We start from the raw sequence: 23,109 nt of genomic DNA, 5'->3' as shown, positions 1-23,109 counted from the left end.
CTGGCCTCTGGGTCCCATGAAGGGGATGGAAAGGGGCCAGATGACAGTAAGGTAGAGCTGGCAGAGACAGAGGATCCAGGGCAAGGGCCAGGTCATCTTACCAAGACAAGAGAGTTGAGGAGTGGACAGGGAGAACTGCCAGAAATGTTTTGTTCTTCACTAGACTCTTAACAATTAGCCTCCATTTGATATATATAACATTGAACAAAAGCTGTAAGTAGCTTGGTCTTCGGGGTCAGAGTTAACATTCCTTTTTTGAAAAGTGTAAACACGCTTCTTACTATCAAAATGACAGTGACAGTAACATTCTCATATTATAAATATGAAAATGGTTGATTAAAACAAGTCTAGTGCATTTACACTCACTGAGCACTTTATTAGGAACACCATATTTACAGTACACTGATGAGGGACTCCCTTTGCCCTCTGAACAGGCTTAGTTCTTCATGGCATGGATTTCACAAGATGTTGAAAACTTGCCTCATATTTTGTGCATTAGTTAGTGGCACACTCAGGCTGCCAGTCTCCTGCTCTACCACATCCCAAAGGTGTTCTACTGGATTCTGGTGACCTGGGAGGCTGTAGAAGTACAGTTTGAGATGACCTTTGCTTTATGACTTGGTGCATTATCATCATGCATAAACTGTGGCCGTAGCGGGATGAACATGGTCAGCAACAATACTCATACTGTGACAGTGAGACCATGATTGATTGGTAACGGTAAGAAAATTGATTGGTAAGAAAACGTTCCCCACACCATCACACCACCACCACCATGGATTGGGTCCATGGATTCATGCTGTTGATGCCAAATTCTGACTTTGCCATCTGCAGCCTCAGCAGAAATCCAGATCCATCAGATCAGGTTACGTTTTTCTAGTCTTCATCTGTCCAGTTTTGGTGAGTCTGTGTCCACTGCAGCCTCAGGTCTCTGTTCTTGGCTGACAGGACTGGAACCTGATGTGGCCTCTCCTGTTGTAGTTCATCCTCCTCAAGTTGGATGTGTTGTTCATTCTGAGAAGCTTTTCTGCTCTGCTCAGCACAGTCGTACAGAGTGGTTATCTGAGTTAGCGTTTAATTTCAGGAATGATCCAGTCTGTTGCATTTACAGTTGGTGGTGCTGCCATTAGTTCTAAGCCTTTTGTTAGTAACACTGCCTCCATTCTCCACAGGAACATTATCTATCTCAGTATTCATGAGGGATTTGCTGTTGCTATTTATGTTTAATTGTAGGAGTGTTTTGGAAGGAATATGAGGTTTACCAAAGTGCATGGATTTTAAAGTTGATTTATGTGATTTATAAATTAGTGAGCAGATATGCATGTGCATAGTACCAGAGAAACTTCCCCCTCATCCCAGAGTGCTTTGCAGGTCCAATTATGCAAGCCCACATTTGCAAAGCTCAATACCAAACTGACCCGTTATCAACAGTCATCTCTGAATCACATCTGGACCCGACCTGATCCATTAAAAGACCCACGACCCGATCTGCATCCGGCTTGGATTTAAGCAGGGTTTGTGGTCTGTGGCTGGTCTGAGAAAATGTGCTCTTCTGTGTAAGGTACAGACAGGAACTCCGTCAGTTCCTGGTTGTTGGTGTCATTCACAGTAATACAAAGAAAACTCAAAGCTGGTTTTGTGGTGGTGATCTGCACACAGTGTGACTGCCCAATGGTATCAGCTGCATTCTGGGTTTGGGAATGAGTAATTGGTGGGTGAAAGCTTGTGTAGTAGTCATGCACAATAAAAAACAATCATAGTGATTAATTAGGCTTGAGAAAATGACAGGTTTAGATGTTCTGAAAAAAATGCTTCGCTAATTTTCATTTACTTTTATTTGTTCTATCATTTATTTTACCTGCCTCCCACTTGTGTTTAGCTCATTTAAACTCATTATGACATTGCTAAAGATAGATTTTGCATTTTTAATTTAGAACTGAGAAATGTAAGGCAGTCTTTTTTCTCTGACTTCACTGCCAGAAACAATAAAAATGCACATGCCTTATTTGCTGCTGTTGACAGGCTAACAAACACTACTTTGTCAGTAGCCCCGGAACTTCGATCCATAAAGTCATACAACATATCTGCCCCCTTCTTCACCGACAAAGTTCAGAAAATTAGACAGTTGTCAGTGTTGTGGTGTCATTTATTGGTATTGTTGCTTATGTTTAAAACCATATTAGTGAACATGACACAATTTGATTCTGTCGACTATGAAACCTTGAAGAAATTGTGCAACATCTGAAACACCTGTCATGCTGCCTTGATATTCTGTCTTTTTTTTTTTTTTTTTTTTTTTTTTTAATGTTTTTAACTACATGGCATCAGATCTTCTGCAAATAGTAAACGGTCTCAGGATATTTCCCACAGGCTCTGAAAACTGCAAAATATATACAACTTTAAAAATGATTTATTTTTAATATAGGATACATCTGAATGGGATTTATGGTGTTTCTGTGACCCTGTTAAGTAGTATTTAACCCTGGGATTTATTGTAGTTTTCTTTGGCAATCTTGTCAGTTTTGTCATCTCTGTAGTGTTGAGATGTGTGCAGTAATAATCTGTCATGCCCTGTAGCTGTTGTTTTGTGTTTTGTTTTTTTGATTCATTCATTCATTTGTGCAGAATCTCTAACTTTTCTGACTTTTAAGCTGTAACACTGGAATGATCTTTTACTCTCAGTGTAGAAACACCTGTTAAACAGCTTTCAGCTCTCTGCTGTAGACCTGCAGGTCTGATGATAGAATGTTCTGCAGTCAATTACAGATTTGTAATCCCGTTCATTTACACTTATTCCAAAAATGTTTATACACAGAACTGAACTGTATTTTAAAGGTGTTCAACCCTCATACAGATCATCGTCGTCCACTGTATAATCTGCTTTGTGATCATAAGAGCCTAAACATTACTAGAGTGAGCCAAAGGTTTAAACTTTAAACCTTTGGCTATCCTAAAGGATATTTATTGTTACAGGGACACCCTTCCTGTGTCACACATTAGGATTTTACTTCAACCTTTCCTCCTCTGTCTAAGTTTTTTCCTCTCTCTTTATCTGTCTCTGTTTCATTAAAATGTTTCTCTCTTTCTTTTTCCTAGTTTGTTCACAGTTCTCCCGAGGTGTCTACGCCATCTTTGGCTTCTATGACAAGAAGTCGGTAAACACCATCACGTCCTTCTGTGAGACACTTCATGTCTCCTTCATCACACCCTCTTTTCCAGCAGAGGGAATGAACCAGTTTGTTCTCCAGATGAGGCCGGACATCAAGGGGCCACTTGTTTCATTAGTGGAGTACTACAAATGGGAAAAGTTTGCCTATCTATATGACAGCGATAGAGGTAATTAGAATCTCATTAGTAATCACACAGCATGTGATTTAAGTGTTGCTGCTGCTGAACTTTTAATGCAACTGCTATTAAATGAGCCCCCTTTTGTTTTTTAAAGTACTGAGACAGGTAGTTAGTGGAACTGATTTACAGTCTCTGGTAGACAAACAATGTAAAAGACATATTTTGGAAAACCAACACTGATATAGCTGCTATATCCTATTAGATTATCTTAAATTATGTTGAAATACGATGATGTATTGTCCTGGTTGATGCTTTCATACATATATCTCTTCAGGATTTCTAAATGTTTTAGGTCATTGTTGGAAGTGCTGTTTTCTTGGATTTTTTTTTTTTGGATTGACTTGATTTGAATTTGATTTTAATGAATTCTTTGTGAAATTTGACATTTGTTTTATCAGCCAATAACAGTTCTAATAATATCTTTGTCCACTTCCAAACATTTTTAATTGGCCTTTTGTTAAAATTTACCATATCCCTATATATATTGTGCTATTGTGATACAGTAATAATTACTAGGGATGCACCGAAATGAAAATTCTTGGCCGAAAACGAAAAACCGAAAATGAGGAAACCAAGGCCAAAAACCGAATCACAGAAAGAAATTATTATGCCAATTATTAGTACCATTGCATTTATGGCTATGACTGTGTACTAACTTCATGAAAATTGCAAGGCATTGCGATTACATAAATTAATATGAATGTTTCAAAGAATAAATCAATTTAAACAAGATTGTAAAATTAAATATGTTCTCTCATAAAAACACAAAGTGTCAAAACAAAGATTGCCATAGCCCATAGGTTAACCGTAGGCCTTTAACAACAACAAATGCACCAAGAATTGCAGCGCTTTAAGTTAAGTTTTAAACTTTTTTGACATTACATGTTTTGCAAATCGCTATCCGTGTCTTTCTGATTTACTGAAATACGTCCACACCGCAGACATGTTGGCCTTTCCAGACAAGCTCGTACTGGCCGCGGTTTTCGCTTGAGTCATCACAACGACCTGTTTCCGCTGTGTTGTTTCGGTGATACAAGTCTTTCGGCCGAAAACTGAAAATGCACTTGTGGGCCATTTTTGGCCAAACATTTTCGGTGGCTGAATATTGGGTGCATCCCTAGTTAGTATCCACAGCCATTGTGATTAATACGCAGATAAGGCAACTACTAGCTTGTGGGCTGTGGGAGGAGAAATTATCCATCATTAATGAATAATTGCATTCTCTAAAATATGAGCAGAGTAGAGCTACAGTCTGGTGTTACGGCAGGTGAATTACTGACTCACAACTAAAGTAAATTAACCACTGGAAATACTAAGAAATATAGACACTAACTAATAAGCAGAAGCAGGACCACAGCAGGCCACATACTTACATACCTACATGTAACATACCTACATCTATCTAATCTAACTGTAAAGTAAGAATCTCTCTTTCTCTGTGTTTGTGTGTGTGACTATCTATCTTTCACATAAGAGAACTGTTCATCATATTGACTTCAGACTTGGTGGGTGTATTGCTGAGGAAAGGTGCAGTAGGTTCATAATTTGGTGCAATCTGACTCACCACATATTGAGTGCTAATAAACCTTGAATAAACAAGTGATCTGTTCAGCGCTGCAGCAGCGGGGTGAGGCATCAGGACTCTGGACTGCAGGTCCTGAGCACAGGATCAGGATCAGAGCTGTAAAGCAGTCAGAGAAAAGTCATTTTCATGACATGCTCTGAAAGGAACATAAATATGAAACTGTATTACGGAGACAAATTTCAGTGTGGAAACACTGACAATTACTTAAAAGAGCATCTCTAATCTTTAAAGTAAATTAAAAAAACACTCAGACAATAACAAATCAATTTATTTTCCACTTCTCTACTGGAACAAAGGACGTTCTGGCTATGAAGGAAAGTACAAAAGGAAATTTCTTCCTGAAGAGAAAAAAATGCTGTTCACTCATTGAATATGATGAAACTTAACAACTCATGCACTGCAGAACATGCAGGATGTATATGTATTTATTTATTTATATTTTTAATGGTGTTTTATAATACCTCTATCAACAACAGATGATAATGACAAAGTAGAAAAACAACATTTTGGGGCAGTTTACATTCACTTCAGGACGGTTAAAACTTTTTCAGAATGGTTCTGGGACAATGGTGGAAAAAAAAAACAAAAAAAACTTGGAATCCTGAGGTTTAGGTCACATCCAGAGTCATGCTGATGGGGTGTGCAAAGAACAGTTTTAGGTGAAGAAGTCATTCTCAAATGGGAGACCTACATGAAGCTGTCAGGGGGCCTCCTCCAGATAATCTTTGACCTGGATGACTGAAAATCTTCAGAAATACAAATTGAATAGTTCTGAACCCTGACACCAGGTAAATGGTGCAAGTAACTTGTGAAAAAATGTGCTGTACACATACAGCTGTTATTTCATTTGTCATAAATGTAACTGACATTTCATAGTAGTGTTAGTGTCTTCCTGGCCAAAATAAAGAACAGATCTCAACTGTATATCAGTTGTAGAGGTATTTTTAACAATTACAAATGCTAAAAGGCTTGTAATTTGGATTTACCTATGTTACCTATGTCTTTTTAACTATGTACATTAGATTACTAAGAAAAGCATTTAACTGCCTCTGTTTTGTGTGTGTTTGTTTGTGTAGGTCTTTCTACTCTTCAAGTAATACTGGACACTGCAGCAGAGAAAAAATGGGTCGTCACAGCAATAAATGTAGGAAACCTGAAAGATGAGAGGAAGGACGAAGCCTACCGCTCCCTGTTTCAGGTGCATTCATGATGCTCTGTTCATACACAGCTCCTTCACATCTTAGTGCTCTTGCCATGCATTTTTAGACTAACCACGATACTTAAGAACAGTCACTGTGGCAATGCATGGGCGGTGGATGTCTTGCAGTCATGACAGTGATGTCTCTGGCTCAGTAGTGTGGTCTGTGATAGTAGATAGTGCAAACCTTTTACTTGTTATGTCCTCCCAGTCAGGTTCCTTCCTCACAATGGAAAAGGAGTAGCTGGTGACACAGTGGGTCTCCTCCTACTTCAACTGGAGTGTTAGTGCTGCAGTCTTATCCATGTTGTCCAGATTACAGTGTGCACTAGTTTTGAGTTCAGAACGCAGTTTATTGTTTGTGTGATTGATTTAGATTTGGAAATTTGGAAATGCATTTGGTACAAGCTGTACGGAAAATATTATTTTAAATTGTAAGGACCAGAACATTGTCATTACACAGAAAATACGGGCTCTTCTGTGTGGAGTTTGCATGTTCTACGGGTGCCTTTGTGGGTTTTCTCTGGGTACTCTGGTTTCCTCCCACAATCCCAAAAACATGCACATTAGGTTAATTGGTTACTCTACATTGCCCCTAGGTGTGAGTGTATGCATGTGTGGTTGTCTGTCTTTGTGTGTCAGCCCTGCGATTGACTGGTGACCAGTCCATGGTGTACCCCGCAGAAAATGGATGGCTGGATGGACATAGAAAACAGCAGAGATTGAGATGAATTGAGTTTCTGATAGTTGTTGATGTTTGCACTAAATTTACTAGTTTACCAGTTAGAACTTTTGCATTTGCAATGAGACCTATACAAACTGAACAGTCTCCATTTTGCAGATAATTAAAAGTGTAGGAAATTCTTATGATATAATGGGATCTGTGAAATAAAGCGTTACTAATATGTTGTGTATGTGCAGTGAGGCAACTTTTTTCCGTTTTTGGTTTCAGTGATTTTAGGGAGGTCTGCCTTAAAGCATTTTTAATTTAATTTTTAGGGAGTCTCCAGCATGCAGCTGGATAATACATTCTCTACTGCACCTCTCCTCCCACAGGCAGTCGCCAAAATACCAAACTGGTGCAGGTGAGGAGGGAACCTCACTGCACTTAAGGAAAATGCCAATTTGTGTTTGCAAAGCTAGGTTTCATTCTCTAGGCCTGTACAACATAAAATACTGGGATTCTGTTAAATACTAATGTGTTTTTTAGGACCTGGAGATTCGCAAGGAGAGACGGATCATCCTGGACTGTGAACAAGACAAAGTCAAAGACATCATGGAACAGGTTGTTTCCAGTCTTGTCACTATTGCTACTACTAATTTAAGTAATAATATCCATCTATCACAAAGCTTCTTCTGCTCTTATATTGTGCTATAGAGCCATCCTCTTCAGTATATTTCATATCTAACAAATACAGCAATAGCTTTTATTCCTGTAAGCTTTTTAAACACCTGTTTGTCAGCATCTGTACACCATACTTTTGCTGTGCTTCCTTTTCATCACTGTATTTTCCTTCAGTGGAATCTCAGAACCAGAATCAGAATAATCTTTATTGTCATTGCAGAACACGAGTTGTACAGTGCAACAAGATTTTGTTTTGGCTCTGTAAGACGCCCAATAAAACAATTTAAATATATATAAATATAAATATAAATTTGAGGGGCACTAGGGATAAATAAATGTACATTATGGACTGGGATAGAGATGTAAATATGAATATTAGTATAAATATAGATCTGAGTGTATAGAGAATATGACTATGGAGAATATACAGATATTATGTCATGTTACTTACATAGCAGCTGCATGGTAACAATATAAATTGTTGACGTGGTTTGTGTGCCCTCCTCTCGTACTATATAAGGTAGGAATAGGTTTGATTTTTTACTGGTTTCATTTTGGATCCGGTTACAGTTTGATAAAATACTCGCTTTGCTGACATCTCTTGCAGCAGCTCTATTTCTATATCCTTTTTGTTAACAGTGAGAAATGTACAAAACATTCATGTAGCACAGCAGGCTTTCGGTTCAGCCTGTGTCCTTCATTGGCCAAAGGTCACTTTGATTATAATTATGCGTGGACTGCACATTTTACAGCTCAAGAAATCCAACAAAATAGTGAGTAGTGAGCATGTCATATCTCTAATTTGAGCATATCAGTGTGTTAAATCAAAATCAGCACATCCAACATTTGAGGCAAACAGCCCATGCAGAAGAAGCAAAAGTAGGCTCAAAAAGTTTTGGAATTAATAAGTGGATTCAGCCCTGCGCCTTCACGGTGGAAGCAATGTGGGACTAAACATCTTCTGAAAGTCAGAATTTAAACTCTGTCAGTGCGTTCCTGTCTTGTGTTCCTGTGTCATGTATTTAGCAGCGTAATGCCTGAGGTAGTCACTAAGATTGTTCAAAAGGTTTGTTTTTGTGGCTCGCTTTTACTTTGGTAATTAGTGCAAACAAATGCTCCCCATCCTTAACTATTTCAAACCTCACACAAATGTCACATTTGCTTGCCATGGTGCAGGTGCCCAGTAAAAAGAATGTATCTCCAAAATTTGGAATTTTCCTGAGATACTGAAGGATGATGTGTTCCTTTATGGGCTGAGAAAATTATTGTATTTCTTATGCTAAATAAACCAATAAAAATCATAATGTAGTTATAAGCTACTAACAGTATTGTTTTCTCATCTTATTAAAAAGTAACTGCTTTGATGACATGATTTTGACAGGATGGCAATAATAGACTGATGAAAGTTGAAAAACTGCAGTACATTTGATTTTTACCACAGTTTTTATTAATTTGTTTGTTGTTGTTCTGTATGTTATTGACAGACCTTGTACTCTTTTCCCATCAGGTGATCACTATAGGAAGGCACGTGAAGGGATACCACTATATTATTGCCAACTTGGTGAGTCACTGGCCTTCTCTCAATCTGACTGACCTCACACTTCTGTTATTTGGCTGTTAAATGATGATATGGTTAAAAGGTCAATTGTCTCCGCTTGATCAGGTGTTGGCCAACTGGTGGCAGTAGGGGTTACAGTACCACAAAATTTGGTTTCGATCTGATACCAAGTAACACCAGGCTAGGATCACCAATAACATACCAATAAATACTTTTCATTTTTAAAAGCAGCTAGTGGTTAAATAAACCTCTTCTACTGTGGACCCACAAAGGTCGTGTTGATGGAAAGATTTTTGTTTCTCAGCTTATAATGACTGAAACTATCTGACCATTTTTTTATGGCTTTGTTTACAAATCTTTCTAGTGTAAAAATCCTTAAACAGCAGAAAATAATTATTTAATGTAGTTGTTACACTTTGTTATTCCCTGCCCTAAAAGGCCTGTCAGTTATTTTATAGCAGGATCAAATCTTGTCTGTTGAATTAGGTTGGGTTTAGATTGTGTCTTAAAGAAACAGTCAGTTGACCTTTCTCTGCCCTCTGAGAGTTTGCACCCGACACGTCTCTGTGCCCAAACTGAGCTGCTTCTGAATCCGCTTCTGTCTACGCCATCCTTTTCTTTAAGTCTTAAATCATTTACACCTCTTTCTATTTTCTCCATGGTTCTGTCTCCACTTTTGTTTCTCCCTCTCTCCTGTCTCCTCGCCTCGTTTCTTCATTCACTCTATAAAAATTTAAAAGCTTCCTATTTAAAAATCTGACAGTGCAGAAAGCAGTACTCAAACTTGTGAAGTGTTATTTGAGGATTAACAGCTTAGTGAGATTACAGGTTATGAGCTGTTGCTTTTATGCTAACTATGATAACTAACGTTATGTAAGAGTAACTTTAGGTTCACAGAGAGCTCACAACTGACTACATACTTTGTGGTCTTTCATTTGACAATGTCACATGTCTTTTCCCTGAACTCTGATTCCCACTCCTCCCCATGACAGCAGCTCCTGCAGTGTTCACAGTCTTTCTGTCTTACAAAGTCTGTGTTTGTTATAAATCTATTGTAGAATGAGTGGGTGGTGGGAGCCAGATACAGAGGTGCTAATGTGAACAAACGATTTGAGTGCAAAAAGTACGGAGAGGAAGGCAGGAAATCGTGCAGGCAGCAGGTGTCAGGGAGCTGATGGGGAAACAGATTTACCAACTGAAAACCAGCTGGTAGAAATAGCTGTGTCCATAACGCTGATTTTAGCATAGCAAGTGAAAGCTATGTTAACCTGAGCGATACACTGAATTTTTCCTTCTAATTTTCTCTCAGACTTGCTTTGTTGGCTGATAGTAATCTGAAACCTGAAACAGATGATAGGGATGGTAATAGAAATTTCATCTGTTGAAATGATTTTCTTTTGTTGTTGTTCTTGCTGTTGATCTTGTTCCAGGGTTTTGTTGATGGTGACCTTTCAAAAATCCAGTACGGAGGTGCCAATGTGTCGGGGTTTCAGATAGTAGATTTTGATGATCCTGTGGTAGCAAAATTTGACCAGCGATGGGAGGCTCTGGAAGAGAAGGAGTATCCTGGAGCTGATGCACGGATCAGAGTAAGTTAATAATCTAACCCAACTCTCCACATATTAGGAGTGCTCCATCATCACTTTGTGGTCAAACTGGCTATACCCACACACAGTCCGTGTGTGGGTATAGTTCCAGGATACTCCACACAGTCGTGTGTGGGTATAGCCCTGTATGTCAGATACAGGGTTACTGAGATGATTTTTCCAATGTTTCTGTGTCTTTCAGTATACCTCAGCCCTCACCTACGATGCTGTCCACGTGATGACTGAGGCTTTCCGCTTCCTTCACAAGCAGAGAATAGACATGAGTCGTCGTGGCAACAATGGGGACTGTCTGGCCAATCCAGCAGTGCCCTGGGCACAGGGGGTGGAGATTGAACGTGCCCTCAAACAGGTAACCTCCTCACTGAGAGATAGACTAGTCCAGTTCTATAAAAGTTTCAGCACAGCTTTTCGTGCAACATCTATCAAGGCATTGTGAGAGACAAGAGTCCATTTCACAATGTAACATTAACAAATTGACATGTGTTTCTAATAGTTCTGTTCATGCCTCTGTAAAATGTTAGATGATTTCCTTTCATATTTAATAAAGTAACTGGAATTCCTTACAGGGTCCTAATGGCAAAATGTAGTTTTCAAAAATGTTGAACTTGCATGAGAGCATGTTTTCAAGGTCCTGTGTAGGAATTTAGCAAACACATCAGAACATTAACAATGGATAGGCTACAATCAGACAACTCCTATGGTTCCTTTTACTCAAAAAAACAAAACAAAACAACAGTGTAAAGGTGTCCACATGATCTACCAAAACAAAGTCAAAACTTGTGATATCTAAATGGTATTAAAATACTGTACATTTGTCACATGGAGTTATTCATATTAGAGTATGGAGTCCTTCTTTCTGGCCAACCAAGAGCAGTCAACTGGAATTATGAATGTAATTCATCTTTACAGGCAGCTCCTAATTCTGAACAATACTCCTTTGATTGAACGTGCTGTTCTTAAAAACAATCAGCATTTTCTAAATGCTAATTTAGCATTTAGAGGTACAAACAGAATTATCCTAAACATCAATATTTCAATATTCAAATACTACACTTCCTACACTTGTTATTTGTAACTCCTTTACCACAAAACACAAAGCAGCCTGGAGAAATTGTAGTGTTTATTCTTTAAACAGAATTTCTGAAAGTCTGACTTCAGTGTGAGTCCAGAAGCTGGAGAGAGTGGGAGGCCAGCAAACTGTCAAACACAGCTGTCAGTCAGCACCCACAGAGCAGACATCAAAGCCTTCTATCAGCTTTAAAATCATTTCCAAAAAAATATATTGAATTGCTTTGAATATATTTTGATACTTGTTCAAAGGGAAAGATTTGAACCCATGGAGTTTTTGAGCCAGCATCATTATTGCAACATTGATGAAGTTTTAAGTACTCGTGTTTCCATTTACAACTTTACTCCACTGTTTCAGGAGGAAATTCAGTCAGTTTACATATACCACACTACTGACAGTTTGTAGCACCATGCCCACATGAATGTCTAATATAGTACATAGTGAGTGTAAATGCACTACACTTGTTTTAAGGAGTTATTTTCATATTTACTTTAAATGTGACAATGTTCACATCCCAACATTTTGACAGTGAGAATGATGTTTATATAAAAAAAAAAAGTTATCTGGCTGTAACAAATCACTCGGTACCTAAAACAAGCTTTTACTGGTATTGGTGCTTTTACTACATGCCTTGAACATAATAGTGTGTTAACTTAGATAAAAAAAAACTTGAATATATATGTGTATGTGTGTGTGTGTGTCTGTGTGTGTCTCTGTGCGTGTTCTATGTATATGTGTGTGTGTGTGTGTGTGTAGGTTCGTGTAGATGGTTTAACAGGGAACATTCAGTTTGACCAGTATGGGAAGAGAATCAACTACTCTGTGACAATCATGGAGCTGAAGAACAATGGACCTGTTAAGGTAACTGAACAATCCATTTGCCATCATGAATATGACAGCACAGAGCCATGAGGTAGATGTATTACCTGTCTGTGTGTGTGTGTGTGTCTGTGTTCTTAGATTGGCTATTGGAACGAGGTGGATAAGATGGTGGTGACAAAGTCTGACCTTTACCCTAATGACACCATGGGAATGGAAAACAAGACGGTCATCGTTACAACTATACTGGTAATGAATTCAGTGACCTTGTCACTGTGACACCGAATGTGCAGGCCCAATGAAAACACAGCCAATAATCTGACAGTTGCAGTGGAAGTAAGCAAAGGTAGACAAGGTGTTTGGCTTATAAACAGAGCTCTGACATGAGCAGCTACTGTTTATTTTATTTCATTTCTCACATGATTATCAACTGGCAATTTCCACTACACTGGACAATAACAATACATTGAATTATTGTTCTGTTAGTTACAAATGTAGAGCTGGAACAGCACTGAAGCAAGGGATTAATTAATGAAAAGGCTGTTTTCTGTATCTTCAAAGCCAAAATGACTAAGTTGAGAGTGAGTTAACAGTCACGCTGGCAATATGGAAAAAAACATGATTCACAGTAAAGCATGTCATATAGTTGGATTGATTACTGCGTGTGTATATGTGTGTGTCTAGGAAGCCCCCTATGTGATGCTGAAGAAAAATGCTGAGCTGTTTCAAGACAATGACCGTTATGAAGGTACATCTGTATACTGTACTGTATGTGCATCTGTACCTGCTTATGTGTGTTTAATGATGCTCCATACATTTTTATAGATTTCATTTACTTTTGGCCATTTATCATGTGTTTATTAAAATGACAGAGAAAGTGTTCCACAGTCACATTTATTCAGACCTGTAGACAGGCCTCTCTGTAAGTCACACAGCAGTGGAACAGCCATTGTATAGCTTCCAAAACCAGTTTGAATTTTCATACAATTCTTGCATTCAGTACATAGAAAACTGTATGTTTGTAATATATTTAAATCATCAGACCCATGAATTCTTGCAAGGATACCTGCTTATAATTTTTTTGTAGAGTATTCCATACTGTAGTCTGTATTATGGGGAGTATCTCTAACACTGCCAATGTGTCTCTTTGTGTGTGTCTGTGTTTGGTTGTTATTTTTGGACTGTTGCTAGGTTACTGCGTCGACCTGGCTGCAGAAATTGCAAAGCACTGTGGTATACGCTACCAGCTTAGGATTGTGGGAGATGGCAAATATGGAGCAAGAGATGCAGAAACCAAGATCTGGAATGGTATGGTTGGAGAGTTGGTTTATGGGGTAAGATTTAAAATATGCACACACAATAATATGACCGATGGCATGTGCAAGAGAGATTCCACTTAACATGTTTGCATGTTATGTTAGTGACTGCTACAAACAGGGGCATTCACATGTGCTTTGATCTGTTTAAAAAGCTAAATTTCTTTGAAGAGAAAATTGAACATCTTTCTATGAATCTGTTTTTCTGTACATATTGAAGATTGACAGTCAACATGTTTTCCACTTAATAATATGTTTTACCTGGCATCACAACTTAAATACAAGTTAAATATCACTGTAAAGCAATAAATATAATAAAAGTAAACTTAAGTGTTCTTAGGGAATATTACAGGGACAGAGTCCATACAAGACATTTACTTAAAACATGTATAAATTATTACAAATAAAGTTAACATTAATGTCAACATCCTCCTAGACAGTGCGAAGGGCATCACACCAGATTTAAACAATAAGTTCCAGTGTTAGATTTGTCTTGTTGTCGTGTGTTTCTTTCTCCTCTTCCCAACAGCTGACTGAAGTCCATGCAGAGACCACCCTGTCAAACACTCTCACTCTGTCTTTGTCTCTCCAACAGAAAGCAGATATAGCCGTCGCTCCATTGACGATCACTCTTGTTCGTGAAGAGGTGATCGATTTCTCCAAACCCTTCATGTCATTGGGAATCTCCATCATGATCAAAAAGCCACAGAAATCCAAACCAGGAGTCTTCTCCTTTCTGGACCCACTGGCCTATGAAATCTGGATGTGCATTGTCTTTGCCTATATAGGAGTTAGTGTGGTACTCTTTCTGGTAAGTGAGTCTGAGTCTGTTTTGTTTCCTCCAAAATTCTCAGGTACTAAACTGTTGCCAAGGCTGTCAGAGCGTATGCAGGGGCATTATGCACATGCATGAATATTCTGCCTGAAATGTGCTGAGTGTATTTGAAGCCAAAAAATAAAGTATAGTTAAAATAAAATTCAGATCCCACACATATGTGTGAAGACAGCTGTACTGATTACAGTTGAAGCTTATATGTTCCATCACGTGAAATTGAAGTTGCGTCAAATTGTTGGTGAACTGCATTTTATCCTATAGATAAAATGGTGTCTGGTGTCTCTAGTGTCAGTTAATGATGACCTTTCATTGGCCATCCGCTGACTGGTTGATGACCGTTGATCTGATGCTTTGAGTAGTTTTAATGTGGTGTTCATAGACAGCAGTTCATAGTCTGTTTCTGATGGTCACTCCTCTTGTCATGATGTCATATACCACTCAGTCTTCCACTTGGTATGGAGCTTGTCTTTAAAAGGCTGTCTGAGTGGGCTAGTCTGGTCTTAGAGGCACTAGCCATAATATAACCCTAGCAGGGCTTCATTTCTACCCACTGTGAGGTGATCAACACCCAGGCACTCTAGCATGGTCAACAGGCTCCATAGCAACTCCAAAAGCAGGGTCATGTTGGGATAAAGTCGCTTGATGTTCATGAAGTTCAGTGGCATCATTGCTCTGAACTTTCTGCTAGGGGCACTTGATAATTAAAGAAACTTCATATCTGATATGGGATGTGACAAAATGGCTCCAAGGCACCAAGCCCTAGGAAACTTTAAAGTCATAGCTCCCACCTGTTAATTCGATGTACATGAACAAAATTTGTTCATGTATGTAGCACCCCCAGACTGAAGTCAGGTCATTTTAATTTACTGTGCAATTTTTTGCAAGTAGAAGCCATTTTACAGCCATAGTATTTTAACAAACTTCTCCTAGAGAGACCTGAATTTGGTAGGTTACCTCTAAAGAACATTGTGATGCTAAATTTAAGTTTACATAGAACAACGCCAACCTGATGTGCCAGGACATTTCTGTAGCTCCAATTTATGTTGATTCTGACCTGCTGAACCTCACTGATAAGATGTTGTGCTCTGTAGGTGGCTCACCACTGATCTTTGATGATGTGACTGGTGGTAAGCTACTATGGGAGAGCCCCGTGTGACTGGTTTTCCTGTCAATTAACCTCTTCTTGGATCTACTCGCTGTGTTTTTGCAGTGCTCAGAGCCCGTCACAGTCACTGTGCTATGAGAAAAACATCAGCAGATGATAAGAGTTTATCCACTGAGACGTCTTTTAGTGCAACCACAAAGTTACACCAAATGCATAGCACTTCAGTTTCTGCTGATCAGAATGGAGCAAACTCTACCTGCTGATGAAAAGAGTAAGATGCAGTTGTAAGTTCTGGAAAAAAAACTATAAAGTGGGCCCTGAGTTAAGATCTAGTAACAGGAACGGAGTTTCACAATCCCTTGTGAGTTCAGTGTGCAAACAATGTAATAAAATCTGCAGCTTTTACAGTTGAAACTGCTGACTATATAGACTATATATAGTTTTAAATTTAAGATATCTTCTTTTAAAATAAAGTTGGACAACCCAGCATATCTGGAAAACCCACGCATACTTTCACAGGAGCTGGCTCTGAAGGTCCTTAAGCTGGTCCACAAGCAGCAGTCTCCAGAAATCATACATGACTGTCAGACTGCCTTTAGTGATGAACACTATTGACTCAACTTCTCAACTTTTGCTTTTGTTAATACAAAATACTGTTTGGTGTGAAAGATGTCTTCATCTGAGCACAGTTCAAGAAAAAGAGAAAATCGTAGTAAATAACACTAATATTCCCTTGTAGGTATCCAGATTCAGCCCCTATGAGTGGACACTAGAGGAACCAGAGGACGGTGCGTTGCCGCTAACAACTGAATCCACCAATGAGTTCGGGATCTTTAACTCTCTTTGGTTCTCTTTGGGTGCTTTCATGCGACAGGGTTGTGACATTTCACCAAGGTTGGTATGGCACATTCCTTTAGTATGAACTATGTCTCTCAGATCTTTGTTGTTAAAGATGATTTTGCCTGGTGCTTCTGAGGTTGTAAATATGGATTAAGTTGTATTGTAGTTGTATTGGACAGCAAGTTAATTGTTTTTTGTAATAACTCAAATTCGAGGGCGACAGAATGTTTGCTCCTCCAAGTCCTAAAATGTGATCTGATCTTCATCTAAGTCACAAATGCAAACACAAAGTGCAGAGGCTAATAACACACAAACAATCCTAACATTTTGTGTAAAAAGCAGATTTTAGTTTCGTAGAGGGTTGTTGCTGCTGCATCATGCAAGTTCTACTCAGCTGTCAAACAGCCATATAACATAATCCCAGTATGATGCTAAAGTTGGGAAATCATTTATTGCAGGGACGATGGCAAGCTGTCAACAGAACAGCCCCAAACCATGATGCTTACTCTACTGTATTTCATCGCTGGGATGATGTTTTCATGTTGGCCTTTTTTACTCTCAGTAGATAGATGCTTTCTGATCAGAAAGTTTACTGTGCACAATTATCATAAGGAAAATTAATACTGGGCTCATGTGTAGCATATCAGATCTGAGCAGGTAGTTTCCTGTACTAGATCTCCTCTTTTATAACTCATCTAATGCATCTCCATGTAGAGACAGACAAGTGAGCAAACAGTTTATGCAAAGCAACAATTCTTGATCATAAGTGTTCTGAGATCTATCGACGTCATCGTCTGTTTCACATTAGCAGATGCTAGTTGTGAATACTTAGAACGTTTCAGTGTTTTTTTTATAAATTGAGGTAGCTCCAATCAACACCTCCTGTCTTGTTTCATTTAATAGACTCCAAATTTACTAACTCCTGATGCCGGTTTGTTTTGTTGATGTCATCAGCCGTTTTACACACTTTTTCCAACCTACACCGGCACTTGTGTGTTATTAGTTAAAACAGATGGTGTTTGTTCATTATCGCAACTTAGATGAAGATCTGACTATATTTGATGACAAAAACTTCACTGGCCTTCTTGGCACTGCAGCTGTATACTGTAAATGCAAAGTGCTTTGGAGACATGCCTGGCATGCAAGAAAAGCCACAGCTACATCTCTGACTGTACTGTTGCCTGTTGACGTGGATAGTGTAAAAATAAAATGATAGAAGGATATTGGCATACCAGTCCTGCTGTGACGGTGCAATCACTTGTGGCAGTTCAGATCCTGTGGTACTAATACCCTACTGAGAAAATACCCCACTAAACATAAGTATTACCAGCACTTCAAGTATCAAAGTAAAAGTACTCATTCTGTGGTAAAATGGTCCTTGTCCCAGTGTTTTCCTATTATATATGATGCAATATATTCTGTAAGATTATCATAAGTTTGTATTATCTCTGTCCTGTGGGAACTACCAGTCTCGAAAAAGTCAGCCCAAAACTCAGAAAAACAGAGCCTGTTCTCAGCGTTGTGACAAGGCATTTTCATCCTAATCCAGGAGGATTTTATTTTTAAGTAGGAGAAATGTTTCCCTCCATAAAAAAAACACTTAATCCTTCAGTTTGTCAGTAACGTTCTAATTCACGGTTTTCACTGGACGGGAAGTGCATGAATTATTATAATCTGAAATACTTCTAAGTAATGCTGCCAGACAAATGTAGTGGAGTAAAGAGAACAATAGTTGGCTCTTAGATGCAGTGGGGTTGAAGTATAAAGTTGCAAAAAATGGAAATACTCGACTAAAGTACAAATACTTTGAGAATGTACTTAGTACAGTTCTTTTGCAAAGGTCATTAGTTGAATTCCACTTAAGAGGTTGCAGGGAGAGCAGAGGACGCTCCCTCAAAGGGCAAAGTAACAATGGTTCAAAGTTCTAAAGTCTGTGCTCAGCCCAGGAATTTCTCATCTGAGTGCTTGAGTTCTGAGATTGTAATCACAGCATACTTTGGCCTGTTTGCCTGTGTGTGTTTGTGTGTGCAGGTCTCTGTCAGGTCGTATAGTTGGGGGTGTGTGGTGGTTTTTCACTCTGATCATCATCTCATCATACACTGCCAACCTGGCTGCCTTTCTGACAGTGGAGAGGATGGTTTCTCCCATCGAGAGTGCAGAAGACCTGGCTAAACAGACAGAGATAGCATATGGAACCCTGGACTCTGGGTCCACCAAGGAGTTCTTCAGGGTAAGGTTTTTCTTCTTTTAGCCTTGTAAAGTATCAGGCATCCTACAGATACATATCCTGTTATTTGTAAATTATATTTTCAATTCTATCAGAACATCTATATGTACTAAGTCACAGGTCACAGGTACACAATGGTCAAAACATTCCCTCTCACAAGAAAAGCGCAGAGGTTCTCGTTGATCCAGTCATTGAGGTCGGAGGTTACACTAGAATGCTACCTACTGAATCATGTCCCCAGTCTTGCTTCCTCTTGGGCATCCTCTGTTTGCAGACCTGTGATCTTCTGGAACCTTTCTACAATGACTGGTATGAATCCACATCCACATCTAGGCTGCTACCTTTTTTCAGCAATAGCACCTGTCCACAATGGTTTTCTCCAGTGATGCCTCTTGCAGTCTTATACCACCACCCAGTTTAACAGACTGCAACAAATGCAATGGTCCTTTCAAAAGGCAAAGCTGCTCTCACCTGCATGTGGCCCATCTTCAGAGAGGTGCAGAGGTGAATGCAACAGTTCAGCATGATATCATCAAACTGTTCATGGGTCTTCCAATGAAACTCTCAAATGGGGATAAGCCCTTTTTAGCTTATCTCACCCACTTGTCCACTTTAGCCTTGTTTCCTCACACAATAGTAAAGACATCTCTCCAGTCATCTTTCCAGTAAGGCCATCTTACTTATCTGTTACACAACTTGCTCTGAACCATTCTTCCTCATAGCCTGTTGTGTGACGTGTGTGTGTTGTGAGTCAGTTTCAGCAGAACTTTCTGTCCCTGTGTGTCACTGTGACATTGATGCAGTTCTGTCCCTACACATACAGATACTGTCTTTACAAGCTGTCACTCTGCGTGTGTCAAAGTTTAATTCATGTTTTCTGTTGACCTGAACTCTCTGCTCTGTGCACGCTAAGATAATACCAAGACTGCACATCAAAGCTCCTCTCAGTAAATTCATGGGGCAGCATGGTGGGAAATAGTGTACCATTCTTCTACAGTATTACCACAGATCCTTCTGTTGCCCTGAGTCGACTAGAACGATGACTATCTAGACGGAGACTTGCAGTGTGAATGTTGGCAACGCTTTGTATGCTCCTGGTTTAAACATTTCATGTGTCGGCATAAACATTTCATATGTGTGTGTCTGCTTTCTGTTTCCGCTCCAGAGGCTGCGTTGCATCATGAACTAACTGATGTGTGCGTATATTTGTGTTGTTCTTAATGTTCTCTTCCATCCCTCAATCTGGCTCTGACCCTGCACACCATCAGTCCTCATGTGTAGCGGTTGAGGGGTGTTTCCACCTGGGGTGGGAGTCCCTGCCATCAGCCAGGAGGCCTGGAAGCGATGGGATGCAGTACAGTGCCGTGGAGTGTGTCTCCTCAGCCTGTGTGATGCTTCCTGGAGGTGTGTGTGTGAGCAGCCCATAGGGGCTGATGTGGTCATTCGGAAGCTCTTTCCTGGTCTGCTGAGGAAGCTGGGCAGCTCCAAGTCCTTGTGTTCCTGTTTGTTGCAGTTGTAGTACACAAAGTGCTCAGCACTTCGACACCATCTACCTCCATGACTGAGTCTAGGACCACAGCCTCTTTCTCAGGCACTATATTTGGAGTTGGGCCATGAGTCTCTCAACAACATCTTTCTTGTTTTTTCTTCATCTGGCTGCTGTCGTTCATAGTGAGCTGCACATCCCTCTACAGAGTTGTTTGACTTTTTTGTGCATATCTAGGTGCAAGCCAGTGAGGAAGTCATCTTTCAGATGGGTCTTCATATCTCCATATCAACACTGGACAGACAGTAGACCCGGCCTCATTTCCCTGTTGTCTCTTTTTCTGTTTCTTCAGGAAATTTTCCTTTAAAGCAGTTCACTTTTCTTTTTTCAAAGTTGTATCCTTTCCCTCTTTTGCAACATGCTTTTCAACATATCTGAGCTTTGGGCTAAAACTGCCTCCCTCAGAAAATTCCAACTTTTTGATCCAAATTTCAGAATAATCAATAAGTTGTCTACCAAATTAGGTGGAAGTACCTGTTTAGTTTTCCTCTTCACTGCACAAGATAGACTTCACTATCAATAGATCCAAAAACCCTGGTGTATTTTAACTAGTCCTGCTACTTATTTCTCTCACACTTTACCTTTAATTGGTCGCCACTACACTGTTTCTTTTTTCCTCACCACCACTAATGTCAAATAGTCCCAGCTTGTTGAGTAACTCCATTAATGTTTCCAGTATCATTAATAAGCACAAGCACATTCCTTGCATCCCATCATTGCCACTTACGAGGAGACTCAAGAAGCGGGTTGGATCAGGTTGCAGGCTGGGCATTGGCTCAGTGCTGGGGTGGCAAAGAGCAGGCTGCTACCAAGCAACACTGGTGATTCTTTGTCTTGTCTCAGGAAAAGGTGTCCTGAAAGTTGTTTAACTCCGTCTTCATGTGTGACCGGATAGCCTTTATCTTGGCAGTGTGTTCATCGTTGTCTCTGGGAAAAATCTAGCCTTTCCTTTTTCCCTCCTATTTATATGTTTGAACTTCTAGAGCCAAATTAACTTATGGGACTATAATAGACCTCTCTGGGAGCTCTCACTCTACAGTGCCACTCACTCTGCTGCCAGTCTGGAATTTAGGCATTCCTACTGACAGTTTCCCACTATTCCACTGATGAGCAGAGGAATGCCAAGGCAGAGAAAAAGGAGACTGACAATGAAAATAAATGATTGAAGCTAGTTTTAAAATATTCTAAAAGCTGTCTTTGCACATTTTACAATGTGATGTGTTTATTTTATTATTTCTTATCATTACTGTATTATTTATTATTTTACTATTATTATTGTTATTATAATAATGTTTATTAGGGCTCAGTGGCGCACAGTTGTCTACAAGAAAACTCCACTGTGTACCTAGCTTGAAGTACCCTGTACTTAAAGGTAAGTTATCTTATTTGTGTCTGTCTCTTTTTTAGCGCTCTAAAATCGCCTTGTTTGACAAGATGTGGCAGTACATGAAATCAGCAGAACCTTCTGTCTTCGTCAAGAAAACTTCGGAGGGTGTTCAACGTGTCAGGAAGTCCAAAGGGAAGTATGCCTACCTGCTGGAGTCCACGATGAACGAGTACATCGAGCAGAGGAAACCGTGTGACACCATGAAAGTGGGAGGAAACCTGGACTCCAAAGGCTACGGCATTGCCACGCCCAAAGGATCCCCATTAAGGTGGGTGGATCAGTATAACAATGCTAGCCAACCTGCACTGCCATGTACCATTCACACTACTAACCTGCTGCCTAGCATACTGTCCCTCTCCCCATTTACATAGCTCCTTTACACATTTGAAACTTTGAAAGAGCAATTCATGCACCTACTTTGTACTTCAACTTGCAGTGGTGAGTGGATTCAGAATTTCTGAAATAATGATCAGAAAACACTGGCTGACCACCTCCTATAGTGGTCAGGTGGTAATTAGCCAGTGTGTGAGCTATGGCTGTGGTCATTTGCAGCACTGCTCAGGAAAATATCCCACCATGGGGAGCCATGTAGCCTGGTCCCAAGCCTTAGTGGCAATTGGGTGTTGCAGTATGCGAGTGTGATGAATGGGGCATGGCGGCTTACTCGTTGTTATAATAATCCACCTACCCTGATGACATCATCCCAGTGGTTTGTATTTTTACCATGGCTACCACCCCTGACCACTGGCTAGTGGTGGTTGCCGTGACGATTTGGGGAGGGCTGTTTAAGTTTGAAATTTCAGGTCTTGAAGAAATACTTCATCACAACAATTCTAAGGGTGTGTTGCATTGGGTGTAGAGTCAGTATTACGTAGTTTATTTTTGTCTTAGTATAATTTCTACAGAGGGGATACAGTGATCAATATGAATTATAATCAGCCACCCTGTACTTGATCCACTTCCATTAAAACTTATTTCATAGTTTCTAGCCTGGGAGAATCTGATTGCAAGCTTTTTTTTCACCAGTTATGATGAGCTGGCTCTTCAAGACCTGGATCAAGGGGTTGTTGTTTATGTATTTATGACTTGAACACTTTTGTGTGTGTGTGTGTGTGTGTGTGTGTGTGTGTGTGTCTGTCTGTCTGTCTGTCTACTTATGCACCTATATTTGTTTTCCATTAGAAATGTACTGTCTCTCCATCGAAAAATAACAGTTCCACATTTTATTTCTATATTATCAGTACATATTTTATTTAGTCAACGAAACAACTTGTGTAATTACAGTTTCTTAGGAATGTTCCTAGGAAAGACCTCTAATTTAAGT

General features: G+C 39.5%; 1 protein-coding gene across 3 annotated transcripts in view; it reads left to right on the top strand.

The window, feature by feature from the left end:
• The window catches only part of LOC121180349 (glutamate receptor 2-like), a 55,935-nt gene that overhangs the window by 20,061 nt on the left and 12,765 nt on the right, over positions 1-23,109 (top strand). For all 3 annotated transcript variants that reach the window (XM_041035682.1, XM_041035684.1, XM_041035683.1), the window contains 14 exons: positions 3,097-3,336; positions 6,010-6,131; positions 7,342-7,416; positions 8,984-9,037; positions 10,465-10,623; positions 10,823-10,990; positions 12,467-12,571; positions 12,671-12,778; positions 13,214-13,277; positions 13,721-13,863; positions 14,441-14,656; positions 16,525-16,679; positions 18,657-18,855; positions 21,806-22,053. In XM_041035682.1, coding sequence (XP_040891616.1) covers positions 3,097-3,336; positions 6,010-6,131; positions 7,342-7,416; positions 8,984-9,037; positions 10,465-10,623; positions 10,823-10,990; positions 12,467-12,571; positions 12,671-12,778; positions 13,214-13,277; positions 13,721-13,863; positions 14,441-14,656; positions 16,525-16,679; positions 18,657-18,855; positions 21,806-22,053 — 2,056 coding nt within the window. The remainder of the gene's footprint in view (positions 1-3,096; positions 3,337-6,009; positions 6,132-7,341; positions 7,417-8,983; positions 9,038-10,464; positions 10,624-10,822; positions 10,991-12,466; positions 12,572-12,670; positions 12,779-13,213; positions 13,278-13,720; positions 13,864-14,440; positions 14,657-16,524; positions 16,680-18,656; positions 18,856-21,805; positions 22,054-23,109) is intronic.

The sequence above is a fragment of the Toxotes jaculatrix genome, chromosome 4, assembly GCF_017976425.1.
Source record: "Toxotes jaculatrix isolate fToxJac2 chromosome 4, fToxJac2.pri, whole genome shotgun sequence".
Lineage (NCBI taxonomy): Eukaryota > Metazoa > Chordata > Actinopteri > Toxotidae > Toxotes > Toxotes jaculatrix.
Note: the sequence above shows the minus strand (reverse complement) of the source record. Positions and strands in the feature narration are given on the sequence as shown.